This window comes from Citrus clementina, unplaced genomic scaffold, assembly GCF_000493195.1.
Source record: "Citrus clementina cultivar Clemenules unplaced genomic scaffold, Citrus_clementina_v1.0 scaffold_2, whole genome shotgun sequence".
Lineage (NCBI taxonomy): Eukaryota > Viridiplantae > Streptophyta > Magnoliopsida > Sapindales > Rutaceae > Citrus > Citrus x clementina.
Window position 1 is genome coordinate 32,372,442 of NW_006262688.1, and position 22,054 is coordinate 32,394,495.

At 31.5% G+C, this 22,054-nt stretch overlaps 2 protein-coding genes and 2 pseudogenes across 2 annotated transcripts; all 4 read left to right on the forward strand.

Moving 5' to 3' along the window:
• The first annotated feature begins 3,466 nt into the window (after nt 1-3,466).
• Nucleotides 3,467-4,745, forward strand: LOC18052712 (cysteine-rich repeat secretory protein 38). Its single transcript, XM_006449059.2, has 2 exons — nt 3,467-4,372; nt 4,515-4,745. The coding sequence occupies exons 1-2, from the start codon at nt 3,493-3,495 to the stop codon at nt 4,586-4,588; spliced, it is 954 nt and encodes a 317-aa protein (XP_006449122.1). The 5' UTR covers nt 3,467-3,492; the 3' UTR covers nt 4,589-4,745.
• A 1,882-nt stretch (nt 4,746-6,627) lies between these two features.
• LOC18052713 (cysteine-rich repeat secretory protein 38) lies at nt 6,628-7,383 on the forward strand. Its single transcript, XM_006449060.2, has one exon. It carries the CDS (start codon nt 6,628-6,630, stop codon nt 7,381-7,383), a length of 756 nt encoding a protein of 251 aa, XP_006449123.2.
• Nucleotides 7,384-9,231: 1,848 nt separating this feature from the next.
• On the forward strand, nt 9,232-9,978 carry LOC18052714 (annotated as a pseudogene).
• A 6,366-nt stretch (nt 9,979-16,344) lies between these two features.
• Nucleotides 16,345-17,084, forward strand: LOC18052715 (annotated as a pseudogene).
• The last annotated feature ends 4,970 nt before the right edge of the window (nt 17,085-22,054 follow it).

Genomic DNA, 22,054 nt, shown 5'->3' on the forward strand with positions numbered 1-22,054 from the left:
TATCTGAGGGCTTAACAGTGACTTACGTGGAAAGACACTAACACCGTAACACGCGCTATCTTTATCTCTTGGACTTTTGGTACCCGTCGCTTTCTCGTCCTTTCTAGAGCCACTAAATGAAACGCTTCCACCAATCCATACTATTCAACGTCAAGTCGTCAAGACTTCAAGGTAAAATTAACCTTAAAAAAAAAAAAAAACAATGATTTCCTCCTTCGTCACTTCTACTCTTCCAAATGAAAATTTCCCATAAATATTCACGTTTATTAAATAAATGAAAAAATTATAAATTATAATTCTTTGTGAGAAAACAAGAATTATAGCTAAGTAAAGTGTTGATAGATGAGAGATTAAAATGAGTAATAATATAGCCATAAACTCTTGTACAAATTTATTTTGTACAAACAGATATGATGTTAATTCATTGGTTTAATTAAATATCTATTGACCCACATGATTTATTTCTATTGTTTTATATTTTCATTGAACCAATGAATTAATAACACATCAATTTATACAAACTACAAAATAAGTTTGTACAATAGTTTGTGGCTGTATCATCACTCGATTAAAGGATGTTTTATAAATATTCACGTTTGTTTTAATAAATTTATTTTAAAGTAATATACATTTTTTTTAAATTGCCTTAATTTAGTCTTGCATTTTGCTTGAAAAATTAGTTAATTTTGAAGCCAAAGGTCTAGGTGAGTAGTAATACAATTCCATGGATATCTACTTTAAATATCTGGTAATTTGAATTTGTTTAGTACATTATTTGTGAGATGAATTTGATTATTTTCTTGTTAGATAAAATAAGTTAGAGGATGATTGTTCTTGTATTGTTTACCGTGAGATGGATGAGATGAGAAATTTGAAAAAGATTTTTTTTTGTGTTTTTTTACTAATATTTATTTGTTACAAATTTTAATTTCACTTTTTTTTATTTTCCACTTTTAATAATAATTGTATTTACTAAAAGTTATTTTAGTTTATTCATGTTTCCAAACATGAAAACAAAGGATGAAATAGTAAAATAATTAATAAAGTTAACATTATAATAACTTATAAAAGCAGTGTCGGGTTTAGACGTATTTTAAAAAGTTTAGAGCAGCACCAAAAGAGTCCTTTTATTTCATCTCTTAAAAGATTATTTAAATAAAAATAAGTTTATATTATATTTATAAAAAAAAATCTCTACCAAAATAATAGCAATTATAACACTTTATCTTTCTTCAAGAATAAAAAGATAAAAAAAAATATAATATTAAATGAAGACTGCAAAAGACTTTTTAAATAAAGATTATTTAAATGAGACAATGCTCTTCTCTCTTCAATAATATTATTTTAAAAAGTGATGATACAGCCACAAATTCTTGTATAAACTTATTGTGTACAAACTAACGTGGTATCAATTTATTGGTTGAATGAAAATATAAAATTAAAAAAAAAATATGTGGGTCAAAAAATATTTAATTTAACCAATTTTATCATGCCACATAAGTTTGTATAAAAAATTGTGACTATATCATTACTCTATTTAAAAAGTCTTTTCGTGATGCTATTTAGAGCAAATAATACGGATATTTTTCTTAAATCCAAAGTATATATACAAGATAATAAAATCATCTAATGAAAAAATGATATGTGGATTTTGTGTTAAAATATTTTCCATTTATTTGTTAGTTTTCAACCCGAATATATTGATGAATGAATTATTAATTTGTTGTGTGGATTCATGTTATCTCAAATCTACTTGTGTTTATTATATATTCAATACAGGAGTCAACGGTATATATTTTTACATTAATAGGAGTCAACGGAAAACGGTGACCAAACGTCAAGATTGGAAAAAAAAACAAAAACTCATGGAACCAGCTACAAGTTGCAGTGACACACTTTCATTATCTCTGACAAGACTAGCGGATCATCATTTCAAACCAGAGGTCTGCCCACCTCACCGTTTAACGTAAGGTGCGCTCCCTCACACGGCTGTAAGTGGGTCCTAATGAGATCCACTGCCGTAGACCTTAAGTTGAACCTAAGGTTGCAGCTCCCTCAGAAAAAAAGTTTTTTTTTTTCAATTTTTATTAAAGACCAATGGACAAAGCAGCAAGCATCATGATCGGTGGAAAACCCGTATACCAATTACTAAGTTGCAGGGACCCACTCCATGATCTCTTACATTAATACGTATGTGCAATACATATAACTAAATTTAATACCATTATTTTTTACACAATAATTCTTAAGATAAAGGGTAAAGGACACAGACACCCCTAACGTTTGAATAAGGGACATAAATTTTTTTAATGTTTTAAAAAAGACACTCAGACCCCAATTGACTAACGGAAATCGTTCCGTTAAATCATTAAAAGGTTAAAATCGTAATTACAAATTAAAAACAAGTGAATTGACTAAAAACCCACACACGCATCACACGCACAAACAAACCCCACGCACACACGCACTGATACTGATTTCAGACAAATCTTTTAACACACTCACGGTTTGCCTCGCCGAACGCTGCTGGGGCTGCCGGAAGTTGCTGCTCGCGCTACCGGAAGCTGCTGGAACTGCTCGTGCGTGGATCGAGACCGAGTCTAGTTGCCGGATCTGCTGTCGATCGACGTTTGGCTGTTGCTTGTGCTGTTGGAATTGCTAAAATCTCGCGTTTGGCTGAAAACGCACACACGCATTGATACTGATTTCAGACAAATCTTTTAACACACTCACGGTTTGCCTCGCCGAACGCTGCTGGGGCTGCCGGAAGTTGCTGCTCGCGCTACCGGAAGCTGCTGGAACTGCTCGTGCGTGGATCGAGACCGAGTCTAGTTGCCGGATCTGCTGTCGATCGACGTTTGGCTGTTGCTTGTGCTGTTGGAACTGCTGAAATCTCGCGTTTGGCTGTTGGAACTGCTCGCGTTTGGCTGCTGGAATTGCTCGCGTTTGGCTGCTGCTTGTGCTCGCGTTTAGTTGCTAGTTGTGCTCGCTTTTGGCTGCTGGTTGTGCTCGCGTTTGGCTGCTGGTTGTGCTCGTGTTTGGCTGCTGGTTGTGCTCGTGTTTGGCTGCTGGTTGTGCTCGGGTTTGGCTGCTGCTTGTGCTCGCGTTTGGTTGCTGGTTGTGTTTGTGGGATAAATTGGACAATGAACAATTAGTTTTTAATATACTATAAGGGTATAATGGTAATTGCACTTTAAAATTATAATTTCTGTTAAAATAAACAGTTTCCGTTAGTCAATTAGGGTCTGAGTGTCTTTTTTGAAACATTAAGGGATTTTATGTCCCTTATTCAAACATTAGGGGTCTCTGTGTCCTTTTTCCTAAGATAAATACACGTATATCATAATATTATTTATTTATTATGTGATTCACGTGATACTTCAAATGTATCATAGAATTTATTCTCCCAAGACTAACGTATCATGATTTGACTTCAGCAAATTTTGTATTTTAAAGACCGAAACACGGAACCGAGACTAAAGCAAATTAGCAATGACTTCTTCAAGATTCTTACTCGTGTTTTGCACCAATATTCTCTTACAACTTGTTGCTCTCACTATTGCCCAAGTCCAGGATACGGCACTGTACAGCGTGTGTTCAAGCAACCAGGGTAACTTCACCGCAAATAGTACCTACCAAGCAAATCTCAATCACCTACTCTCATCCCTCACCTCTAACACTAAAATCGACACTGGCTTTTTCAATATCTCCTATGGCCAAAATCTCGATAAAGTTAATGCAATGGGACTCTGCAGAGGAGATGTTAAGCCAGACAGTTGCCGCAGTTGCATCGCTACTGCTACTGTTGAGCTCCCAAAGCGTTGTCCTAACGAGAAGGAGGCTATTATATGGTACGATAATTGTATGTTAAGGTACTCAAACCGCTTTTTCTTTGGCAACATGGAATTCGGGCCCTGGTTCTCGATGTATAACTTGAAAAACGCATCGGATGCAAGTACCTTCAATCAGGCTGTAAAAAGCTTGTTGGATAGCCTGAAAATTAAAGCAGCCCCAGGTGATAAATTTGCAACAGGAAATGCCAATACGTCTGCAGGTGCAGGCTCTCAAACCATATATGCACTTGTGCAGTGTACCCCTGATTTGTCTGAGCAGCAATGCATTGATTGCCTAAATAATGCCACCGAATTGCTTCCCAAGTGTTGTGATGGAAGACTAGGAGGGAGAGTTATCGCACCCAGTTGTAATTTTCGTTACGAGATTGGTCGTTTCTATGACGTCACAGCTGATGCCCCGACGACATCTCCATCTCCATCTCCATCACCAGCATCATTACCACCCCCACCGACACCGACACCGACGGCTGATCAGCCGCCAGCATCACAAGAATCTACAAATTCCGCAACTCAGAAAGGTACCATGCACTTGCGCGCTCAAACTACATGACTAATTTTTTTTTTTTAATTTTTTTGTCATTCTGAGGTGAGATTTGTAGATGTATATAAAAATTCCGTAATTTTTTCATTTTAATAAAATTTTATTCTTGGTCTTTGCAGGAAAGGCGAGTCCTTCGACATCTGCAACTTTTGTCCTCGTTTTAGTGCCCTTATTATTTTGGCAATACTTGTAATCTGTATCTGCGTATTTCTAAGTGATCCGAAGCCAAAGGGGAAAAATAAGGAATATCGTTTTCATAATTTCATGTTATTCAAAAAAGCTTGTACTCTGTTTTATTGCAATGGAGATCAACTGCTCCTCTAGAAATAGGAATAAAAAGAAATCGAAACCATTGACGCAAAATTTTATATTCAATTGACTGGGCTTAAATTTCTTTACAGTCGTTGCAGAAGCAATTCATCTTTTCATGAGCAGAGCATATAGCTGGTGGTAATCTGAACATGAGTGAAAGTCTATTCAACATATTTAATTTAACATTTAAGAAATCATAGCTTCAAAGTTGTTGAATTTTTGTGAGTGAGTTTGGTGAAAAAGGGTCTGACTGACTCAGTCTACGGAAGGAAATCCTCATTTAATATCCCTATGTAATATTTGACCAAACGATTAAACTCCAATTTTAGCCGCTCGTTTCTGAAAAAATTAACAATACTTCATTCATAATGAAGATGTTGAAAGGGTGTGCGAAATCATTGCACTACATGCATAGATATCGGTATTCGCCAGAAGACCTTTCTTAGACATGGTGGTCAACGGTTCGAAATGGCCTTGATTTCTCAGTTGACTGGTTTCGTGTATTGTAATGGCAATTGTTTGACCAATACCACTAAGTAATGAATACTGATATTAACCTTAGAAACCACGGTAGAACTTCGATAAAAATTAATAGTTTTTGAACCATGAGAATTAAGAAATTTATTAATTTAGAAAATATTAATATATTGATAGATTAATAATTTTTAATTTGTTGATAATTTAGTAAATTTTTAATTTTTAAAGATAATATCACTTTCATAATAGAACTTTTAATGAAGTATAGAGATAGTATAATTAAATAATGTAGTGATTTTATCAAGGTGTCTAATACGATTTTGATATGATCTTGATTGAGTGAATCAGTCATTTAATAATCATTTGTTGGATCATGATTATATTGTAACTCATCAAATAAGAACTTTGGAGGCAATATATTTAGTTCGATCTCTCTCTTATTTCTCTTAACATAACATATAGAATACAACAATAACTTCTCATATGAAAGGTATAAAAAAAGCAACAATGATCGATAAATTACGTAGAGCGCTATGCCAATACAACAAAGAAAATTATAAATATATCATATGTATTTAGTTTTAAACTAGTTTATTATTAATTTATGTAATAATTGGGTCATACAGAAAAATATTTTTAAAAAAATTAATTTTATAAATTTATCAAATTATTAATTCATGACATTGGTCCTAAGTCGGGTTGACAAAAACTATTATTTAATCAAGTTATTATCATATATTAATTTAAGCAGTATCTACTGTACTTAGGCTTCTAGAGAAAATTTGACTTTCAATCTCTTCTACTTAGATTTCGGTGATTTCAATAAGTATGTGGTTTCATAATAGTAATCAAATTAAAAAGCAATAAAGAAGAAGACAAAATATAAACATAAATATATGCATCTATGCCAGCACGCATGATCATCCCCTTGTCCGTAGGGGCGCCAGAAAGAGAAGTAATCAATGATGAATATCCACCAGTAAGAGAAGTAATCACTGAATAAATATTTTAATTTAAAACCACATTTACAAAACACACAATCAATTTTTATTTTAATGGCTTCCACTATACAACAAACTAGGCTAGTTCCCTGTTCAATTTGCTTGCTCTGCCACATCGCATTGGCATTCTCCACTAACTTCCACAACTTGTGTCCTTTAAAAAGTTATAAATATTTCGGTGATTGGGGAATGGTTGGGTTCAAACTTCAAATGGCTGCGGCAGCTTATTAAATTTACTGCATCTGCAACGCAAGTTGTTCAACAAGAGACATAACATTAAAATCGACGTGTCAAATAGTTGACATCTACCGACAAGATAATCACCGGCATAACGAGTAAGTAATCTGTATAGATATGGACAAGCAATCACTCCATTAGTTCCCACAAAACTAAAAGATATTCAATCCAACTCATTCTCCATTTTTTTAGCTTTTCAAAGACAATGGCTTCTTCAAGACTGCCATTATTCTTGTGTTCCATTGTCTTACAACTTGTTGCTCATACTATTGCCCAGCAAGATACGCCTCTGGATGAACTTTGTTTAAGTGAAATGGGCAACTTTACCAAAAAGAGTAAATACAAGGCAAACCTTGATCGCGTACTCTCCACCATCTCTTCTAACCCTAAAATCAACTATGGGTTCTACACTGCCTCCTACGGCCGAAACAACGATCAAGTTAATGCAATGGCACTTTGCAGAGGAGATGTTAATCCCAACAGTTGCCGTAGTTGCATTAAAACTTCTGCTGTGGAGCTCCGGAAACATTGTCCCAACCAGAAAGAGGCTGTTATCTGGTACGATTATTGTATGTTAAGGTACTCGAACCGATACTTCTTTGGCAACATGGAGTTCGGGCCCTGGTTCTGGATGTATAACTTGCATAATGTGTCGGATGCGACTACTTTCAACAGAGATGTAGCGACCTTGTTGAATATCCTTAAAAATAAAGCGGCCTCTGGTGATAATTGTCGTAAGTTTGCAACAGGAAATGCTACAACCACAAATTCTCTTACAATATATGCACTTGTGCAGTGTACCCCTGATTTGGAGAAGCAGCAATGCATTGACTGCTTAAATAATGCCACCGCATTGCTTCCTAAATGTTGTGATGGAAGACAAGGAGGTAGAGTTATCGCCCCCAGTTGTAATTTTAGGTACGAGATAGGTCGTTTCTATGACCTTACTGTCACATGTTAGAATATTAAATTTACACTTCTAATTAAAAGGGAGAATATAGGTACTTTTCCCCATTATTGTTCGATCTTTTAGCACTTACTCTTCTATAGCTTTTGTGACATTCAGTTACCCACACGGCCACACGTCAATGGTTTTTCAGAAAAACTAACTCTGTAATTTTGGCGTTAGAGGAGGGGTAACGGGATATTATGAAAACTATGGAGATAGAGGATATATATGTGGTAGAACAAAAATATTGAGGGGAAAGTTGGCGATCTCTAAATAAAAAAACTTACTTTGATTGGAAAATTACTATATATATATATAACGTAATGATGTGATGGAAGCACTAAACGATTTATCCAATCTTTTTGTAAGCACTACTAAGTGGTTGTTTAATAATTTTATGGAGATCGATATTTGGAGAAATTTTAGAATAACTTTAATGTATTACAACCAATTGATGCATGCATGACATATGTGGTTGAATTTAATATAACCACCACTTGCATGATGGTTTTTTAAAATAAATTCACACATGTCATATCATTATTTGCTTATTGTATAACTGACATGGTACCTCTGATGTATTCTAAAATTTCTCCGATACTTGAAGTGAGAATTGCTATGGAAAGGCATTAACGAATAATGGGCGTGATCTTTGGCGTTGGTGGAAGAAAGCTGACTCCAAGCATTATGTTTTTGCCACACTCTATTTGTGGGATGAATTACTTTTATTTTGGGGAGAGTAATGTATATCTATTTATCCACAACTCGGTGCATTTCACCATCTCCATTACTTTAATAATCTCTTTAATTTCCATTGGTGGAATGAATCAAAGAAACTTGTCACTTTCAACGTCTTTAATAATTGTGGTTCACCAGCAATAGTTAGAAAATTTCGTGATTATTAATGTGAATGTCATGATTAAAAACCACGTTAATTTTAGTCTATTGTATAAAAAGATATTTTGATCCTCTAATATATGAAACAAAAAACCACGTGATTTTAGTCTGTTGCACAAGAAGATATTTTGATCCTCTAATATATGCACTCTGTTTCTGTTATAAAAAAAAAATGCATGGTTCAATGTAATTTGTTATTGATACCATGAAAATACAAAGAGAGGCTGGTTCAAAGAACTAGATAATTTTCCTTTTGTTTCTCTTTGATTGTTTATAACGCTATTGCTTCTTCACAATCATACTTCTCTTACTATTGGTGAAAATAAAAATAGCAAACATTCTCACTGATCGCACCCGAACCCATTAATGGATGAATCTTCAATTCTTTCATTATTAGGGACGCCATTCGTCCACGAGGATATTGTCACACCACAGTGATTATCTACTTGAATAAACTTAAAATGTAACATAAGAGTCTTCAATGGAATACTCTAATTGGTTCCGTGAGACAATTAACAATTTTATTAATGTCCCTGGTGTGTGTCATGAATTGGCAGAATAAGATATAAATCTCAAAAATTAGTTTCTTGTGTCCATTTATTTAGACTCACTAGATGTTAATATCTTTTTAACTTTTCGTCGTTCGTTATATTTATAAATATTCTACTGCTCACGAGTTTCCTACCACTTTGACAAATATCAAGGACATTAATGTTTAATTTGTTAAAAATGCTTGCTCAGGACTCGAGTGATACTTTTAAAAAATGTAAGGAAATTTGTAAAATTATCTCATATTCCATATTAAAACAGTCAACACATGTGGTTGACCTGGAGAGACTCGGTTTGACGTGGTATACTGGAAAAACGGAGTCTGCAGTGATGTGTATTTATATGGACAAGCGGGCGATCAATCCATTCTTTCACAAAAAACCAACATTCTCTCCTCCGACATCAAGAACGAGAATGGCTTGTTCAATATCAAATTTAAAACTGCTGCTTTTCGTCTTCCTGTGTTTCATTAAAGTTGCCCACCAGCAGCAGCAGCAGCCATTGGACTCTGTTTGTGTAGGGCGCGGGCGCAAGGGCACCTTACCCAGAAATAGTATCTACTAAGCAAACCTGAAGCGCCTACTGTCCACCATCACCTCCCACACCAGGATCAACTATGGCTTTTACAAAACCTCTTACGGAGCAAAGCAAGATCAAGTGAATGCAATAGCACTTTGCACAGGAGATGTTAATGTGGCCTCTTGCCGTCAGTGCATCTATAGGTCTACTTTTGTGCTCCAAAAACGTTGTCCCAACCAGAAGGAGGCTGTCATATGGTATGATAATTGTATGTTAAGGTACTCTAATCGCTACTTCTTTGGAAACATGGAATTCGGGCCTTGGTTCTGGATGTATAACTTGAAAAAAGTACCGAATCCAGGAGCCTTCACTCGAGCAGTAAGATCATTGTTGAATACGCTGATACTTAAAGCTGCTTCTGGCAGCTCTCGTCTTAAGTATGCAACAGGATTTACCACGCGAAGCTCTCCAAATATATACGCACTTGTGCAGTGTAGTCCTGACTTGTCTAAGCACGGTTGCATTACGTGCCTAAACAACTCCATAGCATTGCTTTCAAAATGTTGTACTGGAAAACAAGGAGGAAGATTTGTTGCACCCAATTGCAATTTTAGGTACGAGACTGGTCGTTTCTACGGATAACCTTACAATAGCTAGCCGCCAGCACCAAAGACAATCTCCTCAAACGCTTGAAGTTGTTTTTTTGAGTTTATACATATATAGATAAAAAAGCATTAATAACTCCGAATTTCCCTTGCTTGGCTGTAAAGCTCGTGCCGCAGTTTATCTTAAATAATAAGGAGTTGAAATCTAAAGTTTGTTAGATTTAATAAGGAGTACTTGATTTTGTGACCTATATTCTAACTTTTCAATTGAAGTATAATGATTTTTAATATTTTACATGTATATAACATAAATTTAATAATCTAATAATTTACATTAGTATTGCTCATAAAGACATTATCTTAATTAAAGGTTAATAATCATACTAATAAAGTAGAATTGACCATTTGGAAATAATGAATTTTGTATAGAACAAAAAGAATGTTAAAGTAAATTTTTGGTGTGTTTATCCTTTAAGGGTAAAATAATCAATTTAAATTTAGAATAAAGCAATGTTAATAGTCAAATATAATAAAAAAATATAAATCACAAAAAAATAAATTAAAATCTCAAAAAAATATTAAGATAGATTTAAATGATTAATTCTTTAGAATTTTTCTTTATTTAAAATTTTTAAAAATAATGTGGATCTTTTATACTTAATTTTTAGAAGTGAGTTGGATTTACATAACTTCTATGGTGAAAATATCACCACCCTATACTTAATTTTTAGAATTGAAATAGATTTACAGAATTTCTATAGTCAAAATATCACCACCCTGTAAAATATTATTTACAAAAATTCAGTGTCAATCAATGGCATGCATATTCTTGTTAAGATTTTTGTTTTTTTAATTTTTGCATGGGCCATCACAGGAGCAGGGATTGCCTTTTTTTTTTTTTTTTAGTTTAAACCACCCAGTTTCCGACTACAGCATTGAGCCCAACTAATCCGAATTTAGAATGTAGTTACAATTAAAATTCTTTATATCTACCAAATAATATATTTAATAGAGATCAAACCCAAAAGCTCTTCTCACTTACCCCGCCTGTGTTCTTTTTTTTTTTTTTTTAATTCACTTCATTTCATAATTTTTTTCCGATTTCACATAAACATCACAGATGCATTTACTGGGCTGCCACGTCCTAGTTTCCCATTCTCACAACAACATCAACTCGGCTACCACGTCCTAGTGGTTCCCTCAATCAACATCAACCGTTGATTGTGCAAATACTTTAAATCCTGTGGTTATTATTTTTTCCATATATTTAGTTCCACGCGGTCTGTCAATGGAACTGGTGCATGGCAGTCGTAGCCTTCAAATCTATAGCGAAAGCAAAAAGCCAAAAGAAAAAAGCTTGATTTCCGGTAGGCTCTAGCGTTAGCGTCACAGGCGGGTAATTTTGCAAACACAAAGTACCGGCCAAGAAAGACCTAATCTTTTATGTGATGTAACCAATCGGATGGTGAAAAGTCATGGCGAGTGGGAGACTCAGCCCTGCCGAATTGGTCAAACTGCAGCTTCATCATTTACTACCCACATGCATAAGTGGGACCCACTCTGGGGCGGTTTTTGGCCCCTACCATGATTTCCATCGCCATCGCCCGCTGCCCTATGCTATGATCAATCATCAATTCACATTCACAAGCCAAGCCCATGATTTTTTTCCTCGTGTTCATACGTAGCTCTAAACCCAGAAGCTCTCGGGTTTCACATGTTAAAATTTTATACAAATCACGGTGCGTATTATTAACACATTCAAATCAAATTTATGCTCGTCTTGGTCATCAGCAAGCTTATGCTAGAAGCTGGGTGATCAACATTGTGGTTAGAAAGTGACTTCATGGTAGTCATTTGTCCCATTCGTTAATTAGCCGGACCACTTTCTTAATAAATCTTAATTTGGATCAACCTGTCATCAGCTGTTAGCTTCCCAAAAAAAATTTGATAAGTTGACACAATTTATTATATTTAATAGATTTCCCAAATAATTGCCCGTAATAGTCTTCCTTATGATAACGTACATTCTTGCTTGGTTGAGTGAGGAGCATTGGGGCGAGTACCGTGCGATTTTATTGTAGGGTTACCAGCCCATACAGAAATGATAGGACCGTCACATATGTTAAGATTATTGGATCTATTTTGATAGATTTTATTGCATTATGGGCAAGGGCCGATATAGGAACAAACGTTACGGGTTAGAAATGGGCCACCAATTTTTTAACATTTGGTGTTTCTTCTATATATATGTTTTACAAAAGTAGTACAAGCTATTTTCTTCATTTATCTCTCATTTTCTCAGTTGGAAGAATTTTGTTTAGTACTAAGAAAGCTTTACAAAATCTGGAACCCCTTGTAGTCATGAATTAAAGGTAACAATGGGACAATTATTTGAGTCATTCTTATAAAATTAGGTGACTGATTGATGGCTAAAAGATTAAGAATGCTTAATATAATCCTAGTCATATACCATCACTAATGAGTACGCGTCATACAATCTATTTTTTTTTTAAAAGGGCTCAAGATTTTTAAAAACTCACAAAATCCCAATTCATTAGAGAATTTTTAATCTTCATATGACATCATCATTAATTGTCATATTGTATTAGGTCTTGGTTGACTTTATTATATTATTAGGGTGCATTTGCATTGTATATTTGTACTGTACGAGGGTGCATTAAATTAAGTTGTGATGCAATATTATGTTTGGTGTAGCATAGATTGTATTATTTATAAAAATATTGGATTAAATTAATGTTAAAATTAAATTAATATTATTTAAATTTGTTTTTAGGGTTGTATTATTAATTTTTTAAATTAGGTATTAAACAATTATTTCTATATATTAATTTCATAATATACAAATGATTTAATAATATACTATGATTAAATAATAAAATATTATGTTATATTATTAATAATATTATATTAAAATATAATTTATTTCTATACATTAATTAGTTCTTATAATATAGTATAATCATATTATACAACATCATTTAATATTATGTAAAAATATAATACTATATAATAAAATATCAAATTATAAATTTATTTCTATTTATTAATGTCAAATGTTATTGTTTAATTTAAAATAATTTTTAAATTTAGTATTTAGTAGATAATAAATGATTAAATAAAATTTATAAATTTATTTATTAAATAAGATTAAAATAATTAAAATGATTTTATGTAATGAAAGTAAAATAATGAATTACATTTATTTATTAAATAAGTTTATTACTATCTTATATTATTTTTTAAATTAAATTTTTATTGAAATATAAATATATATTAATATTTAATAAATTTAAATTTATTATAGTTTATTAAATAATAAAATTTATTGATTATATATGAAATATTAACAGTATTTTAATGCAATATAGCCTAAATCCTATCCTCTCTCCTATGGGTTTATTTTACACTCACCTTTAATTGTATAAGTCACCTTTTTAATGTAATGCAATACAACTAGAAATTATAAACAAACATGGGTTAGCACAAAAAAAAATATTTTAATGCAATACAATAAAGTGTAATACACCCTTAATGTCCTTATAATAAAATGACATGTTAGATGTTATATCAATTGGGCACATCTCGACTATGTAAGTGGTGGGCGCTGCCTAGGTGGATCATGAGGTGAGAATTCGATATATTCCCAACACCAAGGCCTATCACTAAGCCGGCCACTTGCAAAAGCTGAAAACAACCGCACGGCGTTTCAAGATCTTTATTGGTTGGACCACCCACTACAGCCATTGGATGTATGTACTTGAACTTGAAATAATTGTGACAGAGTGCATCCAATGATTATGGTGGGTGGTCTACCTTAGAGCTGATCCAAGTAGCCAAACCATTATTGGTTTTACGTTAAAACATGAACGCAGAAAAACGTTTATTTTCTTCCTTAACTTTTTAGCATCTCTAATGTTCCTAATATTCATTACGTTTTCAGCATCTCTAATATTCCTTTTTGGATAATAGTGAGAAGATTTTTCTAATCATATATATGTAATCTTGTGCCATAATTTTTTTGTTTTGGGGGGGGGGGGGGGGGGGGGGAGGCTAATAATGCTTCCGATACCTTATATATATATATATATATATATAAAACTCCTCTAAACAGATAAATAAATCACTGCTTTAATCAAAATAGAGCTTCTTTAAAATTTTGATGCAAAAATACCAAGTAGAACGCATGATTCTGTCAAATGATTCCACTATGCACTATCCGACGTAATGCTTGGGAAGTGGAAGTTAAGCACGCTAACGAATTTTCTTCCCTTCGGCTCCCCCTCTGTTGAGTGTTGACAACTTATGTCAGATTACTAAATTAGAACGATTCTGTCAAACGGCTTCACCATGCTAGAATTTCCAATGCAATGATTCATACCACTTATAGACGAGTCATGGGCTAACCACTAGCTCATGCATTAATTGGTGGATCATCTTCAAAAGAAAACACTAATAAAGAGTGAGCCATGTATCCTTAACTATTCCACGTGCTGTTTATAGTCTTCCACTGTGAGATTGTCAATTACTTTGCCTTTAACTTCGCACTTATTGTACATATTAGTTATATTCTCATATAATATGAGTTGTAATTTGAGCAATAGTCTCATGTCATCAAAAAAAAAAAAAAACTTCGCACTTAGCTTGTGGGATACGATAAAAACAAAAAAAAAGGGTTAAACTTCATGTTTTTATCCTGTCACCAAACTTATACACAGTACACAAATTTGGCCGTTGGAACTTGGAACGAAGCGAGCATTTTTTGTTCAGTTTTTCTCTTTAAAGAAAAAAGAAAAATGTAGAACATGAGTAAAGCTTAAATTAATTGGTTATCCACTAGTTTTTTTCAAGGATTTTTAATTTATGTACCCAATTAAATAAAGTTACTTGAAAATTATTCAACTTGGTCTTGAGATCCGATTTTTTTTGTTTAGCTGTTTTAGATGATTGTTGATAAGTTTTAATATTAATTCAATTACAAAATGGATATTTTATCCCATTTAATTGATAAAAAATAATTTATTAATATTCTAATCTATTACTTTTATCGAGGTTAACGATGATAAGTTAGACTTCGTTAATATTTATTGATTTAATAAAAAGAACCAACCATAATTTTTTTTTTATTTTACAACTAAAACTTCCATTTTAAAGCGACTATAACACCAAACAAACTCTAATTTTATTCGCCTGCCGCAATGTGGAGGTACTGTTGTGTTTAGTGCTAAATCCTAACCCATGGTATAGACAGTTGGGTTTTCTTATTAAAATATACCCATTTGCACCAAAATATTAAATATATACCTCCACAAACACATATGCCTAAATAGATGAGAAGAGACAAAATTACCCCTGTCAACCACATTTCTTCATATCATCCCAAAGAAAACACCATGCATAATATTTAATTTCATCTACGTTCTTCTCGCTTGCTGTTTCGTTTGTTCACTGTACCAAATAAGATCCAAAAAACATAAACTCATATGTAAAAGATCTTAAGCTATATTACCACACACTTCTACATCAAATATAGTGATCCTTTTTTTGTTTTTGGGGTCTTTTTATTGTCTAGTGACTAAAAAAGAAATAAAAAAAGTCAACTATGAGATTAACTAAGTCAAGTAGAAATTCGAATAAGTTGATAAGTTGATAAGTTGAGGATGAATTCAAGTCAGTCTAGTATGAAGTCAAGAGTAATAATATACTTACAAATTTGGGATACAAAATTTATAACATTTGATGTGCAAAAATTACATTGCTAATGATAATTTAAGAGTTCAATTATTGCAAAATAGATGATAACCATTGCATTGAAGATGCATGATTTTCATTTGTGACAAAATTTGTTTTCCTACTTTTTAAGCATATCAATTTATCATTACTGATGTGATAATTTGGTGTGAATGGAGCATATTAAGTGCAATTACTCTAATAGTTGGACTCGCTTGAAACAATGACAAAACTTGAAAGACTTGATGGTCGTGGATAGGTAACCAACAAGAAAAAAACTTATGTGAAACGATCTTATTATAACACTATATTTACGTGGTAGGATCATTTAACCGGTCTTTGACAAATGAAAAAGAGAGACAATTTTCTTATTCTTAATTAATGTGACCTATTGGTAGAGTCAATTATAATTAATAGTGGATCCCGTCACTCTAAATAAAAAAAAAAAAAAAAATTCCTCTCTCCTATGTGTCAAAGATTTATTGAATGGTCCTACCATATCAATATGTTAATGTGTTAAAATCATTCCATGTAAGTTTTTCTCACCATGAAGAAACAAATTTAATGTGTACGGCTACTAGTCAGGAACCTGTATTTAAATGGACCATCGATTGCACCATTTCTTCATTATACCACATAGACTCAGAAATAGATAATGGCTTCTCCAAGAATGCTATTCTTCTTCTGTTGCATTGTCTTACACCTTGTCGTTCTCACCTCCGTAGCCCAGCCACTGAAGCAATTTTGTTCAAAACAAGGGGACTTCCCGAAAACAGTGCCTACAAAGCAAACCTGAATCGGTTACTCGCCTCCTTCCCCTCAAAAGTCAAAAACAAAAGATCATGGTTTCTATAGTGCCTCATACGGCGCAAATAGTGGTAGAGTTAATGCAATGGCAATTTGCAGAGGAGATGCTAAGCCTGAAAATTGCAGTAGTTGCATAAAAAATTCTACTATATTCAGCTCCAAAAACTTTGTCCCAGCCAGAGAGAGGCTATAATCTGGTATGACCTATGCATGTTAAGGTACTCAAACCGCCAATTATTAGGCAAAATGGAATTCGGGCCGCTATTCTGGATGTATAGCGAGAAAAAAGTATCCCAAGCACAAGCAAAATACTTCAATCAGGTATTAAGAACCCTGTTGAATAACCTGAAAGTTAAAGCAGCTTATGGTGGTTCTGGTCTTAAGTTTGCAACTGGAACCACGCGTAACTCTCCAAAGATATACGCACTTGCGCAGTGTACGCCCGACTTGTCTAAGAAGCAATGCACTGAGTGCCTAATTAACGCCACTGCACTGCTTCCACAATGTTGTGATGGAAAAGCAGGAGGAAGAGTTGTTGCACCCAGTTGTAATTTTAGGTACGAGACTGCAGGTCGTTTCTATGCATGACCTGCCCTGCCCCGTCCTGTCCTTACAACTAATGTGTGTATGAAGCGGCATGATCACCATCCCCAGCGCCGCCCAAGGTAATAACGACTCAGCAGCAGCAACCATCGCCCAGTTGTTTGTTGAGTTTATTTGGAAAACTAGTGTCAAATTAAGTCAATAAAACAGAATGTTTCCTCTTTCGGTAAAATTCCTATTGTACTAGAAGTTTGTTTCGAATAAAACTTAAAAAAATAAATGCTTTGCTGCTTAGTTTGAAGCATTATTTTAGTTTGTCATCATGTTACACTTCTTATCAAATCAAAAGGTTCGACGAAGTAATGCAGTTACCTAAGAAATTATTAATTTTTTTTTCCTTAAAAAGAAAATTGTAACATAACATTTAACATTAACAGAATCAAAGGTGATGATGTTTCGGTTTTTTTTTTGTTTTTTTAAAGTAAAAAAGACAATCTGTGACTAATGAACTATAGGAAGGTTTACCAAAAACACTCTTCTTTTATAAATAAAAGTCCAATGTAAGCAAAGCTTTGACGGAAGTTATTATTTAAGGACCTGTGTAATGGTAGAGTTCCAAGCAGTATCCCAGGACTTGGATCTCAAGTGATACTACTAATGTGCATGTGTAATTATTTTTCACTTCATGATCCCACTATATGGTAGTTGAATGTGAAGGACATAATTTAGATACCGTCGTCCTCGAAAGTTAAGATTTAAAGAGATACCAGGAGCACAAATGCAGTATTGTGATAACCACTCTCTTTGAAACCAAATGTAACGCTTAGCAAGTGGAAACCACACAAGCTCTGTTTTTGTTGACAAATTTTAAATGATTCGAACTATTAATATTCACCATCACTAATCGATTAATTGGTGGATCGTCATGTCCAGAAAGCACATAAAAGAGGGCAAAATTCTCAGTCTCTCACTACGAGATTGTCCGACCTCAATTGCGGGGGCAGGCCCATAATTGCTGATCACTCCATGTTAATTTATAAAATTATTATCAATATTTATGTGAACGATGGTGCATATAAAAAAATTAAAAAAATCACATATTAAACAATGCGACATCAAAACTCTTAGTACAATACACACACACACACACACACACAATAATAAATGATGGGCAACAATGCAACAAAGAAGGTTATAACATAAATTATTAAAATTGTATCATTAAAAAAATTTTGAAATCTTTTTCTATTTTTGATTAAGAATGTGAAATCTTTGAATAATTTAATATAATGGGAAGGAAACGAGCAAGTATGACTATAAAGCAAACAACCATGAAATTTTAAAAATATTAATTGTTACTATATGTTATTTTTTTAAACTTTCTACTGTAACTCTCTATAGTCATAATATTACGATCAAACTAATTTAATAATTGTGAATAAGTTATAACTAAATAAAAGTATAGTTATAAAGTTAATGTTTTAACTTAATTATCCTTAATCAAAGTGATATAGAGGTAGAGTATGCACTACACTAATAATTAAGTAATAGAATAGGTCAAATCTAATGTATTAACATTGACGAAATATAAATATAATTTTAAGAAACTAATACATATATCTATGTGATATAGTGTCAAAAATATGTAAAGTTATCTTAAAAGTCTAAATATTTGCATTCTCTTTAAATTTTTCTCTCAATGTAAAATTTCTCTCCCCCCTCCCTATATATATGTGTGTGTGTGTGTTATATAAGGATTTAGTAACAACTCTAAATAATAAATCACTGTCTCAAACAACATTTGAAAAGTATTTATTCTATCTTAAACATTTAATATAATATAGCATATATTTTTTTACAATGTACAAATAATTATTACTAAGTGGAGGGCAAGTTTCTTTAAAATGGTTCTAGGAAAATTATAAATTATTACAATGTAAAGTTTATTCTTACTTATGTCTAGTCTAAGTTAGAACTAAAATTTTGTATGACTACTTGGACATTATTCTTTTATAGAGTATCACTATAGAAAGGTTTTACCATAATATTAGTTACGATGTTATAATATATTGACATATTAATCTTTTAATTAGCACAATTTTATAATAAGTTAAAGGAGTAATAGCATTTTAAACCCCTAGTGATACCAATTTTTTCAATAAATATATAGGTTAATCATTTTGTAAAACAAGTCATTACTCATTAACTCCAATTATATATATATAGTTTTCTAGTCCAGGATCATAAAGTGCGGAAAACGTCCGGAAAAATTTTAAAACCTCGGGGTTTTAAAGGTTTAAAACTTAAAGGGCGTAAACCGTAAGATTTATGCACTTTTCCGAACTACTTTAAAATTTCATATTGGAATATTTCTCTCTCTCTCTCTCTCTCTCTCTCTCTCTCTCTCTCTCTCTCTCTCTCTATATATATATATAATTCAATTAGGGACATACTTAAAAATAAAATAAAAACTCTACTATTATATAAAAATGAATAAAGCATGAGAGGTATGAATGATTTTTTTTCCCAGCATCGGACTTATGATAATTCTGCCTTTCAATTGCGTAAGGGCACCCCCACTTAAAATCAGTAATCATAAAAATCCACGCTATTTTTAACAGTTTTAAATAAAGAATAAATATGAATAATTAACCCATTAAGTAATAAATATGAATAATTAATCTATTAAATCTCCATTAATTATTTAAAATTATTGTACAAAGTACGTCTTTTGAGTTTAGTTATTTAATGTTATAAAGGTAAAATAATCATATAAAAATTATATTAAAACAAACTCAGTGATAATAATAATAATCAAGAGATTAATATAAAGAAAAGGATTTGATTAATTAATTATTTAGATATCTTCTTTATTTTAAAATTTAAAAAATAATATGAATTTTTAGTAGATACATATTTTTAAATGGGATAGACTACGGATGCACATATAGAAATTATAGGATGAAGATATCTCCACCGTTACACATTATCATAATGCGAAATGGAAACAAAAAATATATTGAATTCTTGTCATTCTATAAAATCACCCATTTGTCATAATGTAAAGTAGAAATTTAAAATATCATGACTGTTGTCCCACTTACAGCTTACAAGGCCCATATCTAAACAACTGTTTCTTTTCTAAAAGATTGAGGCTCATCGCAACACCGTCACCATACATTCTTTCAAATATCCCAACCAAATTTTTAGTGATTAATATCTGTAGACTTGGAAGACTTTGAAAAGTGGTGATCAAATGTGGAAGACTTGGAAAATGTCTGTAGACTTAATTTTGTTAGTTAAGTTTATTTTTTAGGTTAATATAAATTAAATTTTTAGTGATTAAGTTATTTTTTTATATTTTATTTGAAAAGTCTAAGTGACATTATTAAAAGACATTCTTTCAAATATCCCTATCAAATTGATTTATTATCATCTGTATTTAAACTTACTAATTAGTATATTGTTATGACTTTTATCTTTTATATTCTTTAAATTTACATTATTTACTTTTAAAATCTTTAATGAATATTTTTATATAATACATCATGAACTATAATAAAAATGATTAAAATGTTCTAACTTAGAATATTAAGGGATGGTATTTACTTGAGCATAATTTATATTATAATAAAACACTATCTTATTTATATTCTTTGAGATATTTGTCATATACTTAACATTTAAAACTTTGAGGGCACAAATGTAAAAAGGATATATATAAAATTTTCAGTCTTTTTAAGTTAAAAATAAATAACTTAATATTTATTATTGGAGAATCTGATAAAAAATAAAATTATCATTTAAATTTAAATATTTAATTATACTTAAAGTTTAAACTAATTTAAATCCTATAATACGTAGACGTGGGATCAAACTGTTGTTCTTTTCCAATGTCTTTCAACTTGTTTCTCTCACCTATTTACCAAAAGTATAAAGTTTTAATTCTAAGTGATATAATAAAAGTACAAAATAGTTTTTCCATATCCATAGCTTGAAAATTAATTACGTGGAGATTTTTAAACCTCACTTTTTTTCTTATTTCAAAATCCGCCACGTTTTCTAAAAATAATTATAATAAATTCGAATTATTTTCAGAAAATATAAGTAAAAAGGCACTTTGGTTAATGAATTAATTAAATGCTTCCCACAATTTTTCTCTTTTTTCTTGTTTTTTGGGCTTAGGACTTTTGACAATATTTGAACTGTACATAATAATAAAAAAATTTAAGATTACTTTATTTTGACTATTTTGCCCTTATAACATAATATAATCAAGAGAAATTATCATTACACCACCTCTCTTTTGTCTTATATTCATTCAACCACCACAAAATTCTAACATGTTCTTTACACCATATTTCTTTTTAAATTTTATCAATTAGTCAAGTTTGCACTAACACCGTTAAATAATTTAAATTAATGATAATTTTACGCCTAAATAATTTAAAAGACCATTTTATCCTATAAAAACTTTAAAAAATAAAAGATTTATAATTATAAAAATACTCCTAAATTTAATAAAAAAATAGATCCCAAATAGAACAATTGATTTTTATTAAATTTAGATTTTACAAAATTTTAATAATTAATTTTATTAAAGACTTTAATTTTACAAAATTTTAATAAAAATAACGAATTTATTTATTAGAAATTATAAATTTTCAAAATTTTATTAAAATACTTGAATTTATTTATTAAAAATAAATGCCACAATTATTTTTATAATTTTAAGATTTATTTTTATTAAATTTAGGAGTATTTTTATTATAATTTTTTATTTATTAAAGTTTTTATAAATAAAATAATCTTTTAATTTATTTATGGGTGAAATTTTTATTTTATTTAAATTATTTAACGGTGTTAGTGCAAAAGTAATTAATTGATACAAATTTAAAAAAAATATGGTGCAAAGAATATGTTAAAATTTGTAATAGTTGGATGAATATAATGTAAAAAAGAAGTGGTGTAATGATAATTTCTCTATAATCAAATTGACACAAGAAACATATATT